Below are 21,027 nucleotides of genomic sequence, written 5' to 3'. Positions count from 1 at the left end.
TGTGTGCCGTTTTGAACGGGATTAACCCGTTTTTCGCATTTTCGTCCCGTTGTCCCCAGGAAAATTTTCAACTAAACTAATATAATATATATCCAAACTAAATATTATAAAATGCAAAATACAAATAATAATAAATAAAACGAAATACCTACTTAATTTAACATATTGGTGAAGAAATTGTGTAGTGACTATTGTGGTGGTACGTTATTGTTGTTGAAAAACTGGGTAGATATTCTGTACAAAAGCCACGAGTTAGGAATTCAAGATTAATGTTGTTCAATTATTTTATTGTGAGCAGTTTGATGATTCTAATTATTTATCAGGTACATAGGGTATACGTCCAAACCGAATGAGTGAAATATTTGCGTTTCGAGGACAATAATCCACCCTATTTTAGGGCAGTTTCATGAATACCGCCTAAAGCATTATGTCTTGTATTCGATCATTATACTTTACATTAAGCACATGTAGCTCAGGCAAATGTAGCTGAACTACATGCATGTTATATGTACTCTTTACACGTTGGCAAGTTCCTTTAAGACCTCCACATATAAACTTGCTTTTGCTAACGAACAGCGATGTTATATACGTGTGCTTTATATTTTCTTGAACAGTGCATTAGTATCCTCAGTTCTCACAACCATATTCAGAACGTTTCTTGTGAAACTCTTAAATTTCTCGAATTTATATAAAGAGAATTTCTGGAAAATTTCAAACTTGAAACCTCTGTGGCATACAACTAATCAAACACCTTTTAAGACTATTACGTGTATTACTATTCCCGTCATACGCTCTTACGTGTAAACAATAAACTCTCCAAAATCGTCTGCGAAAACAAACTCACCCGAACGTGAGTTGTTCGTTTATGGATATCTAATATATCTAATATATGTTTAAGGATTTTGCCTGACTGTCATGCGTACTTCGTGCTCTCTAACATCCGAGAAACGCTAACATGCTCTCCATGTACAGCGTACATATAATTCGATCGTTAGTTAAAAAACTCGACCGCAAAGTTTACACTTCAACGAATCCGTCGACCATTATTCGTACTTATCAGATTATTATTATGGTTTTGTTACGGTTTAACGTTAGGCGTGTAAAGTCATCAGAGTCGCACGAAGTTATTTTTCTTCTTAAATGTTTTCACAGAACACAGATCGTTGGCCGCCAAGAAACCCATGAGGAGGATGTTGATTAAGGAATACTCGTTGGACTCGTACACGTGGCAGAGGAAGTACGCGCACTTGACCTCGTCGATAACGCGAGCGGCCGTGGACGAAAAGTTGCGCAGATTTTCCGTGTCGGCCAGCATGGAAGAAATATCGAAACAGGCCAACAACAACGACAACATGGGATCGCAGGTGGGTCGCGCGTGACGCTTGACGAGCAGAGTCAAAGTAGTTTGCCATTTGTGTCGTCAGTTAAAAAAAAAATAATTTCAATAATAATCTCTTCTGAAAACAACTGTGACGCGATTTACGTGTACACCGAACGAGATATTCACGATCCAACCTTTCGCGTTACAGAACCTGGGACCCGAACAGGCAGCTCTGGCACAATCGCAACACTTTGACCAATTGATCGCCGAATGGAATAACAAACGATCGCCTTCAAAATCCACAAGTCGACCGAACGTGGTAAGCATGTGCTGAACGCAATACATACGACCATGTAGGCGCGATTCGGGAGTATAGCTGTTGGAAAAACGTTACAGCTAGAACCAAACTTGCTGATTTTTTTTTTTTTTTTAATTTTTATCCACACGTTTAAATGAGAAAAACGTAAGACACGAAATAATCTACTGGACTTATGACCAATACGACCAAAATATTATAATCGTTTAAATTTCATCCTTAGCAGACGATATTAAAACTAACAAGCCTTATCTGAAATTGCACGTTTGTTGACAAGGTTAAACCCTCGTATACAATACAACCCATGCACCCTATAACGGTACGCGCTACTGTCTACACGGCCCCGAATAATACCTACGTAATTCCGCATTTGCCCGACATAAGTTTTAAGTCCGTAAGGGGTTAAGACTAAATTATTAGTGTAAACATGTATGTGAAACCTTTTGGCCTTTTAATTTTGTTTACCTAACGTAATAGACTAACGCACAGATGTAGTCGAATACACGTATTGTTACATGACTAATGTTTATTAAATAAACCTAGTTAATGTCAACATTAAGTTTTATTAGCCATTCGAACCGAACGCGTAAACATCACGGTATTCGGGAAGCTCGTTCAGAGCATTACACTCTATAAAGACTATATACACGAGTATATTGTCGAGTATTAATTTACCTTCTTAATTTCATGCGATCAGTAACACGCGTTTTTATTTAGTAAATATTTTGGTTAGAATATAATATTATTAATGTATCAATAATTTTCACGCGTCTGTTTCGTTTTCATTTTTATTCACAGCATTTATTCTGTTCGTAGTTATCATTATAAGGCCGAGTAAAACACAAGAGCAGATAATATTATAACATATTGGTCTGTGCAATCTATAATCCGAATTTTAATGAATTTTAAAAACCCGATGAAAACATAGGTTGAAATTTTAAATAAATAAAAAGATACGCTGAAAATGGTTTGTATTTAAAAAAAATGAATTAAAATAAGTAATATACGAGTAAAATTAAATTAAAACTACAATGAAATGTACACTAAGTATATTTCAATGCAACAGTCTTTATTGTTTTATTTCTATAATGCCGGATTCCAAGCACAACAAAATAAGTAATTTATCTTATTAAATACGTTTTCATTAAAAATGTATAAGAATTATTTCAGAACCAATCAAAAAACTCATAAATGAAATAAACAACAATAGCTAAGTAAATTATTTTTCTTTTTTTAATAGATTCTTATACATGCAATGAAAACTAATAGCGAGGATAAAATATCAGGCTTAGATAAGTTGTAAAATATTGAGATGTGAAAATATTTATAATAATTAGCAATAATTAGTGGTCGAAATGGCTCATGATAAGTGGAGGGATGCCTTACAACTCAAATTTCCATGTATCATCATAACATTCTTCACACCTTGTGTACCTATAATATTTTTATTTTTATTTTTTATAGTTCATTTAAGGTATATTATCTTAGTCCGTGGCTCTAAATACGGGTGTAATACGGGTTGCGAAACGGCTTATACTAAACAACACGATAAGCCGGGCGCTCGGGCCTGAATGTTAAAAACAATTATTTTCATCGAAAAAAAAATGTCTTATATATAAATATAAAAATGATAATAAGTATATAATTTTAAAATACAAGTCTTAGGAGGATGTGTTATTCTAGACAAAACAAGTAAAGGGATGAAAACTGTAAATACAAAAAGTAGAGGGATGCTATCCCTCTGTTTCCCCCCACTTCGAGCACTGGCAATAACCGATTGTTCTCCGCCGACAAAAAGTTAAACATAAAAGCGCATAACCGAAATAATTTCTACAATGTTCTTCTTGATTTTAAGTCGAATTGTATTTTTTTCAGTTTTTGTCGAAGCAGAACTCGAGATCGAGCAGACAGCATTCAGCCGACGAAGAAAGCCACGGCAGCGACGGTCAGTAGAGTTAATGGTGTATATGTATATATAAATAATATATACAAGTTTATACAAAGTGCAGTAAACACCCGAGGGCGTATTCGCGAGGGAGTGTTTAAGGTGCAGTAACTTTCCGTTTCGGTGAAACGGCCGATGTTTTTAGACTTTACAAAGAATCCTAGTGGAGCAATTGGTTTACACCCATATGAGCTTTATATTTTATTCTCTATTCGGTTGACTGCTCGTTCCCACAGCCGGTAAAAAAAAAGCTCAACAAAAAAGTTCATTTCCCGAGTATTTCTCATCCGAAGAAATCACAAACAAATATATCATAAACAAATATATCATAAACAATGTATTGTACATGTACACCATATATTTTCAATCGAATCTCAACCACTTTCCACGTTAGACGTTTTTTCGAAAACAAAGTATTGTTGTCGCGTCCAAATGTAAAGTAAAAGTTATTATACGAAGCATATATACCTCTCTTGCAAATCCGAGGCGAAACGGAAACGATGAACGACTACGGGAAAAGTGAAGGTCCCGAGCGCAGGAATAGCGCGGGCTGTTGGATTACAACCTCATTGGAATCTACTACAGCTTTCAGGACCCCGTGGTGATGTATTCAAACGAAATTGGTGCATCCATTCCCAGGCTCTAGGATCCCAAAAACGGCTCCTCGGCGGATTATAAAGAGTGGTAAATGTATTGTCCTGCCACCACTGTCATAAGTGTGACAATAAAGTTATCAGAGCGAGAGAAGAATCAAATTTTGAATTGATTTAAAATATTGAATTCTGTGATACATTATACATCTGTATAATAATAATTCAGGTGCAATGTGACGCATAGTTTACGTGACAAACAGTACAGTCGTTAGTCAATAATGTATTCATATGAATATTAATTACATAAATATAATTCTAACAGACAGCCCAGTAGACGGTAAAAGCCTTGTGCTACAAGGATATTGTTTTCTTATGCTCTACGGTCTGCGGCTATATATTTGAACATAACGGTAAAAAAAGAAAAAATACTACCCCGGAATTTCATCCTAGTCCAAGTCACTATGCCAGACACCGCTCATCCGTGTAACCGGACGCAATTCCGTTGCATATCATATCGAACACGATGAGTCGATAACGGCACAGTAATCGCGGAGTTAGGTTTGAGATCGAATGGAATATAGCGTTGGTGATTGATGGACTAATACAATTCGACGGTGACGGTGAAACTGTCGTACGCATAGTATACGTCGTGTTCATCTTTTTTCTTCTTCTCGATCCGGATATTGGTTTTTAACGAATTTTCTTTTCACAACAAATGTCTTCTCCATTTTTCCCTGTCACTCGCCGCGTCCTCGAGCTCCCTGTAAAATAGCGTAACTCGTACATCCTGCATCGTTTAACCGACCGTATTTCGTTGTCGGTCTTGATCGCGTTCGTCTGAACACTAAATATTTTCGTCTCGTACGTACGGACCGCGTAACTCGGGTGGTGGTGAGGCGGAAATATGTAAAACCGCTTCCGTAATACCACGTTTCGACAGTGTTCCGAATTTACACGTGCGGGCGTACGGTGCTCGTTGGATGTGCACCTAAGGCGAACGTACCTGCGCACCACGCGTTTCCATAGAAATGTAAAGTGAAAATGGTAAACACTACGATGAGCGACCGGACGCGCGTGACGCGTTTTAATACGACGGTCGAGTTCCTCTACGACGACCGCTGTCCACGTGCGTATGACGCGCACGTTTCCGGTCAGTGCCCCGGACTCGACGAACCTGAAGTGTAACGTTTGCCGCCGGTGTTTTCCCCTCGCGTTTAAAATTCTCGCGCGCGTTCGTCGAAACCGCTCGAAACGCGGTACGTTTCGTAACACGGCGGTTCCCAAAATGTGTTCCGCTGGTCCGCTAAACGTTCCGCAATGTAATACGTGAGAAAATATTGAAACATTTATTCCGTTCATTGTTTGATTTGAAAAAAAAAAAAAAAAAAAAAAAAAAAACAACAAAAATCCCGTTTTCCTACATTTTGAATACGAGTCGTATACGCTACCGCTATACAAAATGAGGGGGGAGGAGGGAGAGTACGGAGAAGGAAATGTCCTGTGATATCTTGGACTGGGAAAATCTGTGGACGCTATGCTAACGGTGTTTCGTTAAAAAAAAAAATTAGGAATCGTAAGTTGCTGACCGGCGATTTTTGGACTCTGGACGTAAGCGCAAATTGTTTTCCGACGGGGCGCCCTGTACTGGGATTATTAAATATTAATCCCTAATCTGCGAACCGCCGTTACGGTGTACACACGCTTGTTTCGCACGCACGTCTCGGAAGTTTTACGGTTTCGTTCCGACGGGGTTTACGGACCAAGGAACAGCGATATCCGATCGAAAACACGTGATTAAAATACCAGTTTTCCGTAATTCTCGCGGTTATCGTTCTCAGCCTTCCTCTAACGCGCGACGCGCCGACAAGTAATTGATATCGCTCGATGGTCCTCAGCACGACGTGCTCCACTTGTATAAATTTAATCTGCTCCGCGCGGACTTGGCGTGACTTACACGGCAATGAGTTAACACCGGAAACCGATTGTAAATGCTTGCATGATCCATGTCTTCCGTCCGCGTGAATTATACTTCAAACGTCATACGATATTTTTAAATAATCCCATTTCTACGTAGACCAGTGATTCCCAGCAAGTGGTTCTATGACTCTCGAGGGTCCGCAGTTGTGTTTAAAGTGATCGAGCTTTACTCGGACGTGATTATGGACAAACAATTTCCCTTACTTCATAAAGTTCGAAAATCAATTCAATAACTTATTTTAAGTAACTAGCAATTAAATTGTTATAGCGTTATACGTAAAAAGAAGTTATTTAAATAATTCATTTAAACAAATACCTTAATATTAGTATTTTTTGAGAAAATATTATTGCAAAAAAAATGTGTGTAAAACCAAAATAAATCATTAAAATAATTATTTTTTATTTATGAGCATGTATTTGACCAACCCCGAATAATTGAGAGAAAAGCGAAAGAGTAGAAGACTCATAAGCATGTACAAAGAAAGAGTCCGATTTAGGCTAGTAGGGGTCTGAGGATTCACACCAATTGGAAACAACTGACATAACAGAGCTCCCAATATCAGGGGAGGAATCAAAACAGGGCACTTGGAAAAATAATATGAATTTTTAATTTAATAAATACTGTTATTAATCTAAGTATAAGAAATAAGAATAAAAATACATAATAATTATCATATTGACATAGATACAATTTTTAAAAAAATGTTAGGAACTATTTTTTTACCTACTCCTCCCTAAAAACTAACTCAAGAATACCTAAGGATACTATTCAAATATTTTAGATTACATTTTATTTTATCGGAAGAAATCAAAAAAAATAAAAATACACCTACCTTTACATATATATATATATTGTTAGATGTATTTGATTTGTCATAACATCGTATAACAAAATTAAGGTTGAAAACATAATCATTGTTTACAGATTGAGTTGAAAACTAAAATTAACCAATTAACTGTTTTAAGGTTGTCATATCATATGGAGAACTTCTATTTGCAATGGCATCTTTATTAAGTATAATTAAAAGACTTAATTCACATATCGATGAAAAACTTCCTTTAACTCTTAACAAAACCTTTTACTTTAATCAACTACTAATTAGAGATAATTGAATTGTTTCAGATTATATATGATGAAATAACGTCTATCACACATTCGCTGATCACGCCCTAGACAAATCTTACTTCATTCACCATTATTGCAACCTAATTGTGATCAAACATTCAATCATTCTTCTTTTTAGTAATTAATGTTTAACATTACAGAAACATAATTTTAAGTCTTTGCAATAAATACCTTTTATGGTACATTATTATAATATTAAGTAAATAACATGGTATAGCTACTGTTGACCATTTTTTCCTAGTCATTACAAGATTGTAGTGTAGTATAAGACCATTAGATTAAGTAAAATATTATGAGCACGAGAAGAATTGCTGATTTTATTTCAACTCTTTGACAATGAAGAATTTTCCTAGACATTCCAACTCAATAACAAAAAATTAATTTAATGAATATACAACATAAATATAGAAGTCATGATGTCATCGTCATATAGAAATTGTAAGATTATATTTTAACCAATTAATAATAGGTAAAACATTACTAGTCAAACAAGTAATCATTAATTAATAAGAAAAGATAATTCTTTATTTGTTTTTTATGATGACTAAATATTGAATAATGTCAATCTAAATTAGTTCTTGGATATTTGGGGTTAATTACTTGCATTACAAAGAAATTTCAAAATAATCATTACAGATAATTTAATTTAACACATAACTTATCTTTTACCAATATTTTAGTTTTAATTATATTTTTACAACCGCTATTATTTATTTTGGTGTTAAAACTTTTAAACCTCTGTTTTCATTGTTTTATGTTATGTATTATAAAGTAGTTTAATCTATATATTGTTTTGAATTGTAAGCTATTATAAAATAATAAACTTCAAATGTACACAAATTGTATTACTCTATATTAATAATATAACTATTAAAACACCTCTAAACATATTATTTACAATATTTAATTAACATTTAACATCATTCTTCTATCTTTGGAATGGCATAAAATCCAAGCCAGTGTTGAATTGTACTTTTTTCTTTGCTTCTAGTTCACGTTTTTTCTTGCCAATAGCTATCATCTCTTTGACTTCAGACCTAAAAAAAAAAACCACAAATATATTCAATACGATAATGAAAGAATGGTATATAAATAAAATGTATATATATATATATATATATATATATATATCTAACTAACCTATATGCAGGTGGTTTAAGTTCTTCATGGAGCGTACAAGCTGGTTGAGTTTTATTTTCAGGTACTCGAAATATTGTACGCTTGATTACATCAATATCCCTCGATAAATAATTATTAAATGAATCCAATGCTGAACTAGGTACATCAAACTCGACAATAAAATAACTAGCCTCTTTATGTATTGAGTCATGTGAACTTATTTTCCAAGGAGTATCTGCTGATCCTAAGTTATCAATGCGCCTTATAAAACCACCAGCTTCAAAAATCTTACTAGCCGTTCGTTTTAAACATTGTGCAATTTCAGGCTGAAACAAAGAAATTTTTTTTGTTTTAGTACACTTAAATACAAAATTGACTTAATTCAAAACTTCTCCAACATATTTTAATTTATTTTTTTTAACTTATATTAAGTATTTTTAATTCCACAATGTTTTTAGATATATAGTATTATTTTAATTTTAAAACTGATTTAAGACCTAAAATAACAAACAATACTATGAAAATAATTTCAATACTTTTATTTGAAAAAGTTAACAATATTTTGTTAGATATTTGTTCAGAGTAAACTTCTAAATGCATGTATAATAATTAAAATACCACAAAATAAATATCATATTATCTGAGTAAATAAAAATAACTTAGCAGAAGTATCTAATATTTTATGAATAAAATGTGTCTATCAGTCGTTACAAGATGCATTGTTTTAAAAATAAAAACAAAAAAAAATTTCAAATACTTCACTTAATAAACATAAATATTAAAAAATAAGTAAGTTGAACAATCATTATCCTTTAAACATTTTCTTTTTTATGATATTTATCAACACCATACTTTCATCATATCAAATTTAATGCAAAAATTTAAATTAGTTAATATTAGGATCAAATTAAACTAAGTACAACTATAGCTTTTACTTTCAGTTATAATATTTAAAATGTCTCTTATATAATTCATCTATTTATGTTATATGTATTTATTTATATGTTAACACGAAATGCAGAATAAAACAAAAATGTAATATTTAGGATTTAGTTAATTTTTAAACACAACTTTACTGATTACTAAGTAACTTTTTATTCATAATTTTTTTTTTTGTTAGATAAATGTTATTGTATTGTAAGTTTACCTATGTATATATGTATGTAGGTTTCTGATAGAAATAAGTCATATGATAATACAAAATTTGTATTACAAATAATTAGTTATAATAATTGTTGACAGAACAAAGGTGAAAATTACATGAAAAACACAAAAGGTAGTAATTTTCTATAGGAAAAGTGAAATAGAAAATTATTCCAAATGAGAAATATTCTGGCAAATAATTTAGAAACAGTAATACTTAGTCAGTATATTAAGTATGGCCTGAATTCAATACAAATTTAAACCTATTTGAGTTTTAATCTTAAAGTAATAAAATTACAAGATATCAAATTTGAAGTATACAATTTTGTGAAATAAACCACAACATGAATAAAATTTTTTAAATATAATACATTAATATTTTACATAAATTAATCTTTAAATGCATAAACGTAACTTTACATCAATATTAAATAGCAAGAAAAACGTGTTTCAACAAGAACAAAAGAGTGAAATAATTTTTATGATTTAATTAGTATAATAGATTTTTATTATTCAGTTGTAATTAAGAATCTCAATAAAAACAATAAGTAATAAATAATAGCCAAATAATTAATTGAAGAATTCTCTTTTTTTTTTTAATTAATAGATATTTATAATACTTAAGAATTATTTCCTATGATTAATTCATAAACAGATTAAATAATATATTTGTTACTTTCTAATTTACGTTTATCTTTAAAAATAGAGTGAAAATTAAAAATAACTGATATTATTTTTTAAAAAAAATAAATTATATTTTTCACCATTTAAATATGTAAAGTTTGATATAATACATTTATTAAGTACATGTTTATTCATCTGTTTCGAACAATTCTTTAGTTATATATTTTAAACAGCCATCGTTAAGTTATATTATTGTAAAAAATACTTTTGAAAATTATTTAAATAAATACTCAAATATTTTTTTATATTTTTCTCAAAAGTATATAAAATTTCTCAAATACTTAAAATCAATAAAACAATACATATAATATAACAAAAATAATAACATTATGAAATTGATTCAAAAACTCATTTATTATAAGATTACAATCACTGTAAAATAAGTGTATGAGATAAATGAGCAAATAATAAATCAAGATAAATATAATTATTAAACAATTATACATTACATTTTATTATTTTTAGAATATAATATTTTTTAAATGCTTAAGTATGATTCATACTAATTAGACACATAACTATATTCCTTAAAATATTTATATACGTGCTTAGATATAATAATTCACATTTTAACGTTTCTATTCCGTTCAAACACATAGTTAACCAATAGTCCGTCCAATAATATGTTATTGGAATGGCTCTATCTGATTCAATCTGATTAGGTCTATAGATAAGTATAAATGAACAACAAACATATATCTCTCTGCCATCATTTACAATGTTGTTTGTATCGGAAAGGTACTGTTTCTTTCAGTACATATCCAAATAGTATAAATTAACCATGTCTGTATCAGAACCATATCTGTTGGTAGATGACTAGTGTGAAACATACTTCATCTATCATATTAATAATTTTTTTATTATAACTTTATATCAAAAATACATGTCATTAAAAGTATTAAATAATAAATAAGTAATTTAACAAAAATAAATATTTTAATACTTATACTCAAATGCTTTACATGTTTGATTAATTGCTACTTCTTAAAAGCAAATTGAAGAATTTGATGCAAAATTTGTACTGATAATTTGATTGAATCTCAATTTTGGATAAATGGAGTCAATCAATAAATCCGAATAAAATGCATTAAATTCAAGATTCGTACTACAACATAATGTTATTATAATCTACATTATGGTTTAATCAACATGTTCTTCAACACAAGTACAGACTATAAAATAGGTTTTTTTTTATTTAAACTATTCTCTACATCAGCGGTCACCAACCAGTGGTCCGCGAGAAAATTTAAGTGGTCTGCAGAAAAATTTGAATGTTAGGTACTTACAAAATCTTTTTGTCGTTATTTCCCAAAAAAATAAAACCCTAGATATGATATTATGTGGATAATAGATCAATTGCAGAAAACAATGAAAATAATAAGCTAAATATGGCCGTAAAAAAATAACCCGTCGATTTATTTAACTGTATTTATGTAAAGCTATTTTAAACTAAACGTGGTCCGTAGAATTTAGAGTATGTATTTAGTGATCCGTGAGGTCCATAAGGTTGGCAACTACTTCTCTACAAGACAGTGAAGCTAAATAAATACTTAAATTAAACCAGCATAAACCAATTATCCTTACATACAAGTTACAAATAACAAATCAAACAAAGAAAAACATTTACATACAATTTTAATGATATTTAGAATTTTTGAAAATAATGTTCACTTATAATGATATGATAAATGTATTATGTGACAATATACAAATACAGTTTCAGTCTGCTGAATAACCCTACAAATGTAAGTTACATCAAGTATTTATGGAAGTATTTTATATTGAAAGATTGATTTTTATAATACAGCATTACATTTTCGTTAGACATAAATCACAAGGCACTAATTTTTCGTAGTATTTTTCACAGACTTGTCAATGCTACTGAATGATGAACAAAATAAAACACAAAAATATGTCTGAAATATGTTACCCTTGGCAGCACTTTGAACAGCAAGCATAACTCGTAGCTGGGCATTTTGACGATAACCAATCTTCGGCAGCAATATGCGACAAAGCAATAGTGTATTAAACGTTAAACGAGGAAATAGGAACCATTAATAAAGAATGTGATCGGAACACATTATCCGGTGAAAAAAAACCTAGCCAGTTTATCACACTGCTGATAACAAGCCGATAGCATGTTGATAAAGAATAAAACGGAGCTGACTTCTAAAGGGTTGTGAACTTTAGAAACGGAATTTGGCACGATAAAAATTAGAAGAAAAAAAAACGGAAAACTTTTGAAATTTATCAACTGCCCGCTCACGGAAAAACGACGGAGAAAATGTAAGTGAGATGTACGAATAATTAATGACAACAATATACTATGTAATAACGTCTACGTTATTATAATATTTTCTTTGTTCCCAAGCATACATGGCAAGCATTATGTATTATACGAGTATTATATATACATTATATATACTAAAGGGATTTGCTCACGTGTCTTGTGTGCGCAGAACTATATAATAGTAATATTTTGCTTTCGAGGAGTTCAACAATGGTCAATAATAACAATAACGTTTGTGTATTTTTCCGCATTCGAGTGGCTTAGATTTGGCAATTATTTTCGTACGACAACGCACGTCGCTAATAATATTCCTTGAACCGAATAATAACCGAGGAACATGAGTCGTACACAGAAATGCTTCGGTGAAACGAACCAATAGGTACTATATAATGTACTACACGCACGATGTAACCTGAGACATATAATTTATGTGTATATATAATTGATAGATCAAATTATAGCAGTAAAAACAGCCTGTTAATTACTACTATATATGGGTGAAATGTTGAGAAATTAAGTTCAGAAAACGTTTAAAAACAAAAAAAAAATTGTATTTTAGCAGATGGATGTAATTTTTTGAACTAATAGTTAAAATCGAAAATGGAACAGCAGAAACTATTGTAAATGATTTGGGCAAAAAAATGACAATACATATCTGGTACCCAACAAATTGTTTTTCAAAAAAATATCCCCAGTTAATAAGCAATATTGTTGACTAATATTCAAACAGTTGACCTTAAAATGCCATCATACACATTTAAAAGAATAATTGAGCAACTCAAAATAAATTTAATTGAACTTCATGGAAACAGCCTGTTAAAAAAACTAAACATTTTAAAAACCTTATCAAACAAAATTATCATCAAAAATTCAAGAATATAAATTACCGAAAGAAGTTATACAATGTATTGTAAGAATGACGATATACATAAGGTAAAAAAACTTTCATAAAGATATTTTAAATAAACAACTTAAAAAATTTGACAAAAATAAAAAGTGGAAATTTACTAAGTAGAATGCATTATTACAGGATGTTTTATATTTTTAATAAAAAAATTATTATTTGTTAATCCATTGAAATTAATATATCATATTTTTATTTATATAATAAATATTCATTATAATAATAATGGATAAATAAAACGTGTTACAGTTGTAACTTACAACTAGCAGCTAATGCTTACCGCCTAGCAAGTAAATTAAAAAAAATAATAATTAGTTATCTGGTTATCATTGCTATGATAAATTAGACTAATGAGAGGCGGAAAACTCATTACACGTAAAAGGACAAGGTAATTTACGGAAATATCCGTATCATTAAGTTGCTAACATTATCCATCTATTTTGTCATGGTTACACCCAGTGATGTTCCCAATGATTTTGTTGAGAATATAGGTACTACACCGACGAATATTTGAACATGAAATTTTTTTACGATCCAGACGGAGGTGATGGGGGAAAGGGTTGTAAATATTAACTGCATACATTTTTATTGCTTACAGAAATATAAATTAAAATTCATTAAATAAATCGATACAATCGTAAAGGTCAATGATTACTTCATATTAATATACTAATCGTCTGAGGGAAAACTGAATGTCCATTACAAAATAATTCCAAAAGTAAAATCTGTACTCCACGAAGTACTTGAGACTAAGAGTATACGTAGTACACCCCTCAATATTCAAAATTATGTTGAGGGTATACGGCGTACATGCAGTATACCCTATGTGAATAACACAGGCTAGGCGTGTAGCCAGGGGGAGTGTTACAGGTGTAGTAACACCCCTCCCCCTTGACTATGGTATACTTAAGTCTTATAAAGGTAAAAAATCTATCATGAACCGTGATGAACACATATTTATCAAAATTAAATATATATATATATTACGATAACAGTAATGTAATGCCGGAACTCGGCTTCTCAATCCACTGTTTTATTTAATAAACTAATGCCGAGATTTTGTACCGTTTCATACACGATTTAAAATATATATAAGAAACAATCTGTTCATTTGAAATTCTAATAAAATACTTAAACACTTTCTCATACATTAATATAATAAACATGAACAGATATTCATGTACAATATACTATTATAATATTTACATGCTTGTTCGATAAAGTATACGTAAAGTTATTATTTTGTTGTAGATAATTTTTTCAATTAATTTTAAATAACTCCCCCTTTTAAAATATCTAGTTACGTTGTTAGTAAAAAATATTAATTTTATATTATAATTAAATATATACTGTAACTAATAAATTCATAATAGAATTATAGAAATCATTATGAGGCATCTTTAAGTTTCCAAGCGTTGAGTGATCACTTGTAGTATATGCTTTAAGGAAACAAGATAAAATACTGGTCTTTTTTTATGACGAACATAATTAATACTATACTGACATATATGTTTTTTTCACACTTTTTCACATAACTTTAGAAAAAAGTTCATCATCAACATTAATAAAAATTTGAAACATTTAATAAATAGTAAGTAAAATATACATATTGTACATATCTGTACTCGGAATGTTGTGGCGGTATCTACGTTGACAGGTCGCACAATTGTTCGCAGTTCCAGTTAGAAAAAATATTTTTACTGTTATCTATTCTGACTACCACGGTCTTAGATCTTAGACTCGAGATCTATACTAACCACGAACTGAATATATATAATTATTAGAGATGAGTAGTGAGTGAGTGATTTGATTCATAGAGTTGACTCTTTTTGGTGAACTGAACGAGTCGATTCAGTGTGCACATAATTCAATGACTCAACAACTCGGTGTTACCCACAAATATAAGTATACAGTACATACTATTGTATGTATCTGTGGTTTTACCTCCTAGTTCTTATCAGTACCCGACTTAATGTTCTCATTTTGTCAGCTCAAGAATTGTGAGTGAATCAGATTAAATATGTCGTTCACTGAATCGATGATTCGTTATAGTCTGAAACGAAACGTATAGTTGATAAGAACTTATTGAGTTGACTCACTTCATTGGAACGAACTGAACCAAGTGAATTGAATCATTATATCGAGTCGAAATTTCCACCACCTCCAAGTTAGTTATTAACTTAAACATTTTTTTTTCACACTGGATAGCTGATAAACATTATGCAAATGATATTACCATGGACTCTACACCACTGGCCACTGGTACACGTAGAACGGTCATCGACAGAGGGCGCTCTTCGCGTGTGACTCGTGATTGCACGTCGTGTCTCGTGTGTTACACACGAATTGTGCGTGTGGACGTCAACGGTTTTTTTTTGGTAACCACTGGTCTACCCGATTGTTTTCATACAGTTGTGGAATTCGTATGTACGTGCGTGTGTGTTTTTGTATACAGTGTGTATCGTGTGTGTGAGAGTGTGTACGTAAATAAAACAATTTTCTAACGATAATTAAAACATTCCACCGGAGGCGAATATTGTATTTCGATGAAAAGTGAAACGGGAAATTAAAAAAAAAAAAAAACAACGATTAAGAAAGAGACCAATATTATTTATCAATTATTAAAAGGCGAACTATTTGATTTTCATGCTCGGACGTCTCTCGTGACTCTCTCGCCATCAGTTCGCCACCGCCCAACGGAGAAGAGATCGGCCGACTCGGAGGAGCCCCGTGTTACACTATAAGCCCTTCGCCGACAACAGCAGCCGGAGCAGGGACGGCGGACCTAGAAGAAAGTGTCGGCGCTCCGCGTTAACAGACAGACGTGCGCACGCATCTCTCCGCGGTGTTTGCGTCCCGTCCGATAACGGACAACTACGGTAGGTAGGCGGTTACGGCTGCGTTGTGTGAGCGCGCGCGCGCGCTCGAGTGTTAGTGTCCGTCTGCGGCGCGGTGTCCGTCGTCGTCGTAAAAATATAAATATAATAAATAGAAACGGAAAAAAAAAAGAAAAAAAAAAATACGAGAAAAAAAACTTATTCACTATAAATAGTCGGACGTCGTCGTCCGCTTCATCAGCAAACCCGGCGACCCCGTCGAACACGGTAATTATTTCACTTGGGTGGTTGCAGCGTCGCGACAGATACAGTGATAGTGATCGACTACCGTTCAACCTCGGACGAATGTGCGAGTGCCGGGCGACATGAAAGAACTAAACCGATCGGCATCCACCAAAAAGAAACCAATCAACACTTCGAATGGTATGATCAGAAAGGTGTCGTCGCTGTTCAGTATAGACGCCCAGATGAACGGCAGTGCCAAACCTGAATGGACTACCGACGAGATCACCTTAGAGAGAGGTGACTCAGGTCTGGGTTTCAGCATAGCAGGTATATATTTTCACTTTTAAATGTATAGATAAAATAGATAATAGACATGAAGGGTTCATTGCTGTAGCAATAAAGAAATAACATCCTCGAGTAGTTATTGTTTTTTTTTTTTTTTATGTATTCAGGTGGTACTGACAATCCACAAACTGATGATGATACATCAATATTTATCACAAAAATAATCCCTGGTGGAACTGCCTATCGAGATGGTCGATTGTGTGTTAATGATATAATCACTAAAGTTAATGACACACCTGTTGTCGGTGTGCCTCATTCAACAGCAGTAGATGCACTTAAACGAGCAGGACATACAGTTACCCTATGTGTAAAACGCAAGAAAAACTTATTGCCTATAGGACCAAATGTTTTAGAAATAGAACTCAGTAAAGGTACCAAGGTAATATTATAATTTTTTTTTTACTAACTTCAAAGTGGATAAATAAATAAAATTTATATTATTTTAACCATATTAATATTAATCAGGATATCTGAATACCTATAGTTTAAAGTAAATTATATTTCTGATAGATAGTGGTAGGTCCCTAATATTATACACTTTGTCAAACACACCCTATGTACTTGCACATGTGTATTATCTAAATTAAATTAATTATCGAATTACATAATTTAATGGCTTATTACATTAGACATTTACCTATAAAAATATTAATAAAATTCTTTAAATTAATTATTTATCAATTGTTTATAGTTAATTTTCCAAAATAACAACTCTCGTAACCATAACAACTATATTGTTGACATTCAACAAATATCAAATATAATATCTTTATACAAATGTCATTGTTTGTATTTCTAATTGCTAAACTTAAATTAATAATTATTCTATACCACTTTATCATTTACTATTAATTAAGTTCCATTATATTCTGTTAATTACTTAATTTTTTTTATATATATATGTTGACTAATCTGCTATTTGACCTGCGTTGGATATACTTATTTTTTAAACATAGTAAATTGTAAAATTTAATTCAAAGTATTTAGTATACAATAAATTGTATTATTTTAAAATTAAAATTAATGCCTTTACTTATAATGTTAAAAAATATTAAATTATTTTACAGTAATATTGATATATTTTAGCAATAGTATGAGTTATATTTTTTTTACAGGGACTGGGATTCAGTATTGCAGGTGGTATTGGCAACCAACATATACCGGGTGATAACGGAATTTACGTTACTAAAATAATGGACGGTGGTGCTGCCCAAGTAGATGGTAGGATATTAGTTGGTGACAAGTTGATTGCAGTAAAAAATACTCTACTTGGTGATCGTAACTTAGAAAATGTAACTCATGAAGAAGCTGTCCGGACCTTAAAAAATACCCGTGAAAAAGTTTTATTGGTTATTGGTAAAACTGAACCTATTACATACACAGATTCTGCGCCACAACCAATTATCGATACCATTCCAAATTCATATTCTACAGATACATTAAATACTGTTAAAAGTTATGAAAGCTTATCAAACCACAGTGTAAGAACTGTAGTTTTAAATAAAGGTTCGGGAGGCCTGGGTTTCAACATTGTTGGTGGAGAAGATGGGGAAGGGATATTTATATCCTTTATTCTTGCTGGTGGTCCCGCTGATCAAACTGGGCAATTAAAAAGAGGAGATACTATACTAAAAGTAAATGATGTTAGTTTGGATAATGCCACTCATGAAGATGCTGCTGATGCTCTTAAAAACGCTGGACAGACAGTTTTATTAACAGTTCAGCATCGACCAAAAGATTATAATAGGTAATAGTTAGAGTTTTATTAAATGTTGTGATAGCCTTAGATATATTTTAAATTCGTTTTTAACTTGGTATTTATTTTTCTAGATTTGAAGCTAAAATTCATGAATTAAAATCCCAACTTGCTGCTTCTACTGGCACATTAATTCGTACAACTCAGAAAAAAACTTTATATGTTCGGGCCTTATTTGATTATGACCCTTCAAGTGATGATGGCCTCCCTAGTGTTGGACTAGCATTCAAATATGGTACTATTCTTCATGTAACTAATGCTAGCGATGATGAATGGTGGCAAGCAAGAAAAGTAATGGCGACTGGTAGAGAAGAAGGCATTGGCATAATACCATCAAAACGTCGCTGGGAGCGTAAACAAAAAGCTCGTGATAGATCTGTAAAATTTCGTGGAAATGAAAGCAAAAGTTTAGATAGGTTATCAACATTGGAAAGAAAGAAAAAATCAATGACTTTTAGTAGAAGGTTTCCATGGGTACGAAGAGGCAAAGATGGCAAGTATGAAAATGGATTAGATGATATGGTATTACAAAGGCAGTCTAGAGAAAATATATGTGAAAAAGTTGAAGAAACTCCTTCTTATGAAGCAGTGGTATGTATTAAGTAAAATTAATCACTTTAATTGTGTACTCTATTAATGAAAAAAATAATAATCGCCAAGAAATGGTTTTATTGTTGAAATTAAATTGTATCTACATATATATAATTTCATTGATGATAATTGTTAATTACATTAAAATATATTATCAATTTTAACAGCCATTAATAATAGTGGCCTTTATTGAAGTTATAATGTTACACATTGTAATCTAGACCTAATAAAATTGTTCCATTTTTCAAACATAATTATAAATGATAAAAATATAGAAGTTTAATACTAATGTTAATGATCATCTATCATGTCCCATCAATCATAATTATATTTAAATAATATTTTTATAATTTCTATACTACTCCTATCTATATACTTTTTAAAGTATAAGATTTATATTTGGTGTGTAGGTTAATAAATAATAATTTAATTTTTTTAATTTGTTATAATTTTTAGTTCTATTTATTTTATTTTGTTTTATATTTTATAGGTGCGAGTTCAAATATCATATTCACGACCTGTCATTATACTTGGTCCGTTGAAAGACAAAATCAATGATGACCTTATTTCGGAATATCCTGAACGTTTTAGCTCTTGTGTTCCGCATACTACTCGTGAAATTAGACCCGATGAAGTAGATGGTCGAGACTATCATTTTGTAAAATCACGCGAACAAATGGATCTTGATATCCAAAACCATTTGTTCATTGAAGCTGGGCAATTCAATGGAAACCTTTATGGAACATCTGTTTCATCTGTTCGTCATGTAGCCGAATCTGGTAAACACTGTATACTTGATGTAAGTGGCAATGCCATCAAGCGTCTCCAAGTTGCTGGATTACATTCAATAGCAATATTCTTTAAGCCAAAGAGTGTAGAAGCATTAATGGAAATGTGTAAACGTATGAGTGAAGCCGAAGCAAGAAAACATGTAGAACGAGCAGCTAAAATAGAACAAGAATTTGGTGATCAATTCACAGCCATAGTTCAAGGTGATACTTATGAAGAAGTGTATGATAGTGTGAAAGCAGTAATAGAAAGAAATTCTGGAAGACATATTTGGGTATCTTCAAAGGAAAAGTTATAAATTAATAAACAATGTAACAAATTTTTTAGACAAAAGAAATAATTGACATTTACTTGTTATGAGTGATGCAGTTTTCGCACACTTTCATTAATTAGTTATTATTCATCATTGTTATGTTTCTATTATGTTAATGAATTTTATTAAACTCTGCATTAAAATGTGTAGAACAACTTAAGCATTCTAAATAAATATTATGGTGGATGGGTGTAAAAATATCTATAGCTTAATTTGTCTGTAATATTTTGGCAATTTTTTTAATTACATGATTTAAATGAAGTCTAGTCTTAATTCTATACTCATTTCAACTTCTAATTACAAATTTAAAATTATTGTTGAGATTACTGACATTTAAAACCGTGCCAAAGTTCCTTTAATCAAATTTAAGTTTAAATTTATAGAAAAAAATATTGTGCAATTATAACTAAATCAAATTTCTGCTCAATACGTCTTTTCTAATTTTAAACATTTTTTAGTTTTTATTTTTTCATGTATTAACATTTTTCCCCTTATCAATTGTATTATTTTCAAACCTAATGTTGTTACATTAATCACATGTTTAACATGTAGTGCCTTTTAGTTATTTATTTGAATATAATAATTATTAATATTAACTAATGAATTATTAACAAATTAATTTATTGTATGTTAACTATATGTATATGTGCTATTTATAACCAATGCACCTCAACATGAATTTTGTTGAGATAAATATGATTATGTATTATTATTATTATTATTATTATTATTATTATTATTATTATTATTATT

General features: G+C 31.2%; 3 protein-coding genes across 3 annotated transcripts in view; 2 read left to right on the top strand and 1 right to left on the bottom strand.

The window, feature by feature from the left end:
- LOC112684186 (NACHT domain- and WD repeat-containing protein 1) overlaps positions 1-7,914 on the top strand; it is a 217,523-nt gene extending 209,609 nt beyond the window's left edge. Inside the window, exons 22-25 of the mRNA XM_025555553.1 lie at positions 1,153-1,364; positions 1,530-1,640; positions 3,513-3,582; positions 7,276-7,914. Coding sequence (XP_025411338.1) covers positions 1,153-1,364; positions 1,530-1,640; positions 3,513-3,582; positions 7,276-7,286 — 404 coding nt within the window. The 3' untranslated portion in view covers positions 7,287-7,914. The remainder of the gene's footprint in view (positions 1-1,152; positions 1,365-1,529; positions 1,641-3,512; positions 3,583-7,275) is intronic.
- Positions 7,915-8,203: 289 nt separating this feature from the next.
- On the bottom strand, positions 8,204-12,353 carry LOC112684183 (probable 28S ribosomal protein S6, mitochondrial). The gene is made up of 3 exons (XM_025555550.1): positions 12,155-12,353; positions 8,419-8,723; positions 8,204-8,315 (listed from the first exon to the last, which is right to left on the bottom strand). The coding sequence occupies exons 1-3, from the start codon at positions 12,197-12,199 to the stop codon at positions 8,207-8,209; spliced, it is 459 nt and encodes a 152-aa protein (XP_025411335.1). The 5' UTR covers positions 12,200-12,353; the 3' UTR covers positions 8,204-8,206.
- Positions 12,354-15,882: 3,529 nt separating this feature from the next.
- LOC112684184 (disks large 1 tumor suppressor protein) lies at positions 15,883-20,808 on the top strand. Its single transcript, XM_025555551.1, has 5 exons — positions 15,883-16,807; positions 16,933-17,204; positions 17,941-18,572; positions 18,656-19,172; positions 19,663-20,808. Exons 1-5 carry the CDS (start codon positions 16,621-16,623, stop codon positions 20,257-20,259), a joined length of 2,205 nt encoding a protein of 734 aa, XP_025411336.1. The 5' UTR covers positions 15,883-16,620; the 3' UTR covers positions 20,260-20,808.
- Positions 20,809-21,027: the final 219 nt, after the last annotated feature.

The sequence above is a fragment of the Sipha flava genome, unplaced genomic scaffold (genome assembly GCF_003268045.1).
Source record: "Sipha flava isolate LNK unplaced genomic scaffold, YSA_version1 244_pilon_pilon, whole genome shotgun sequence".
Lineage (NCBI taxonomy): Eukaryota > Metazoa > Arthropoda > Insecta > Hemiptera > Aphididae > Sipha > Sipha flava.
The sequence above is the reverse complement of the archived record's forward strand: the minus strand, read 5'-3'. Positions and strand labels throughout refer to the sequence as shown.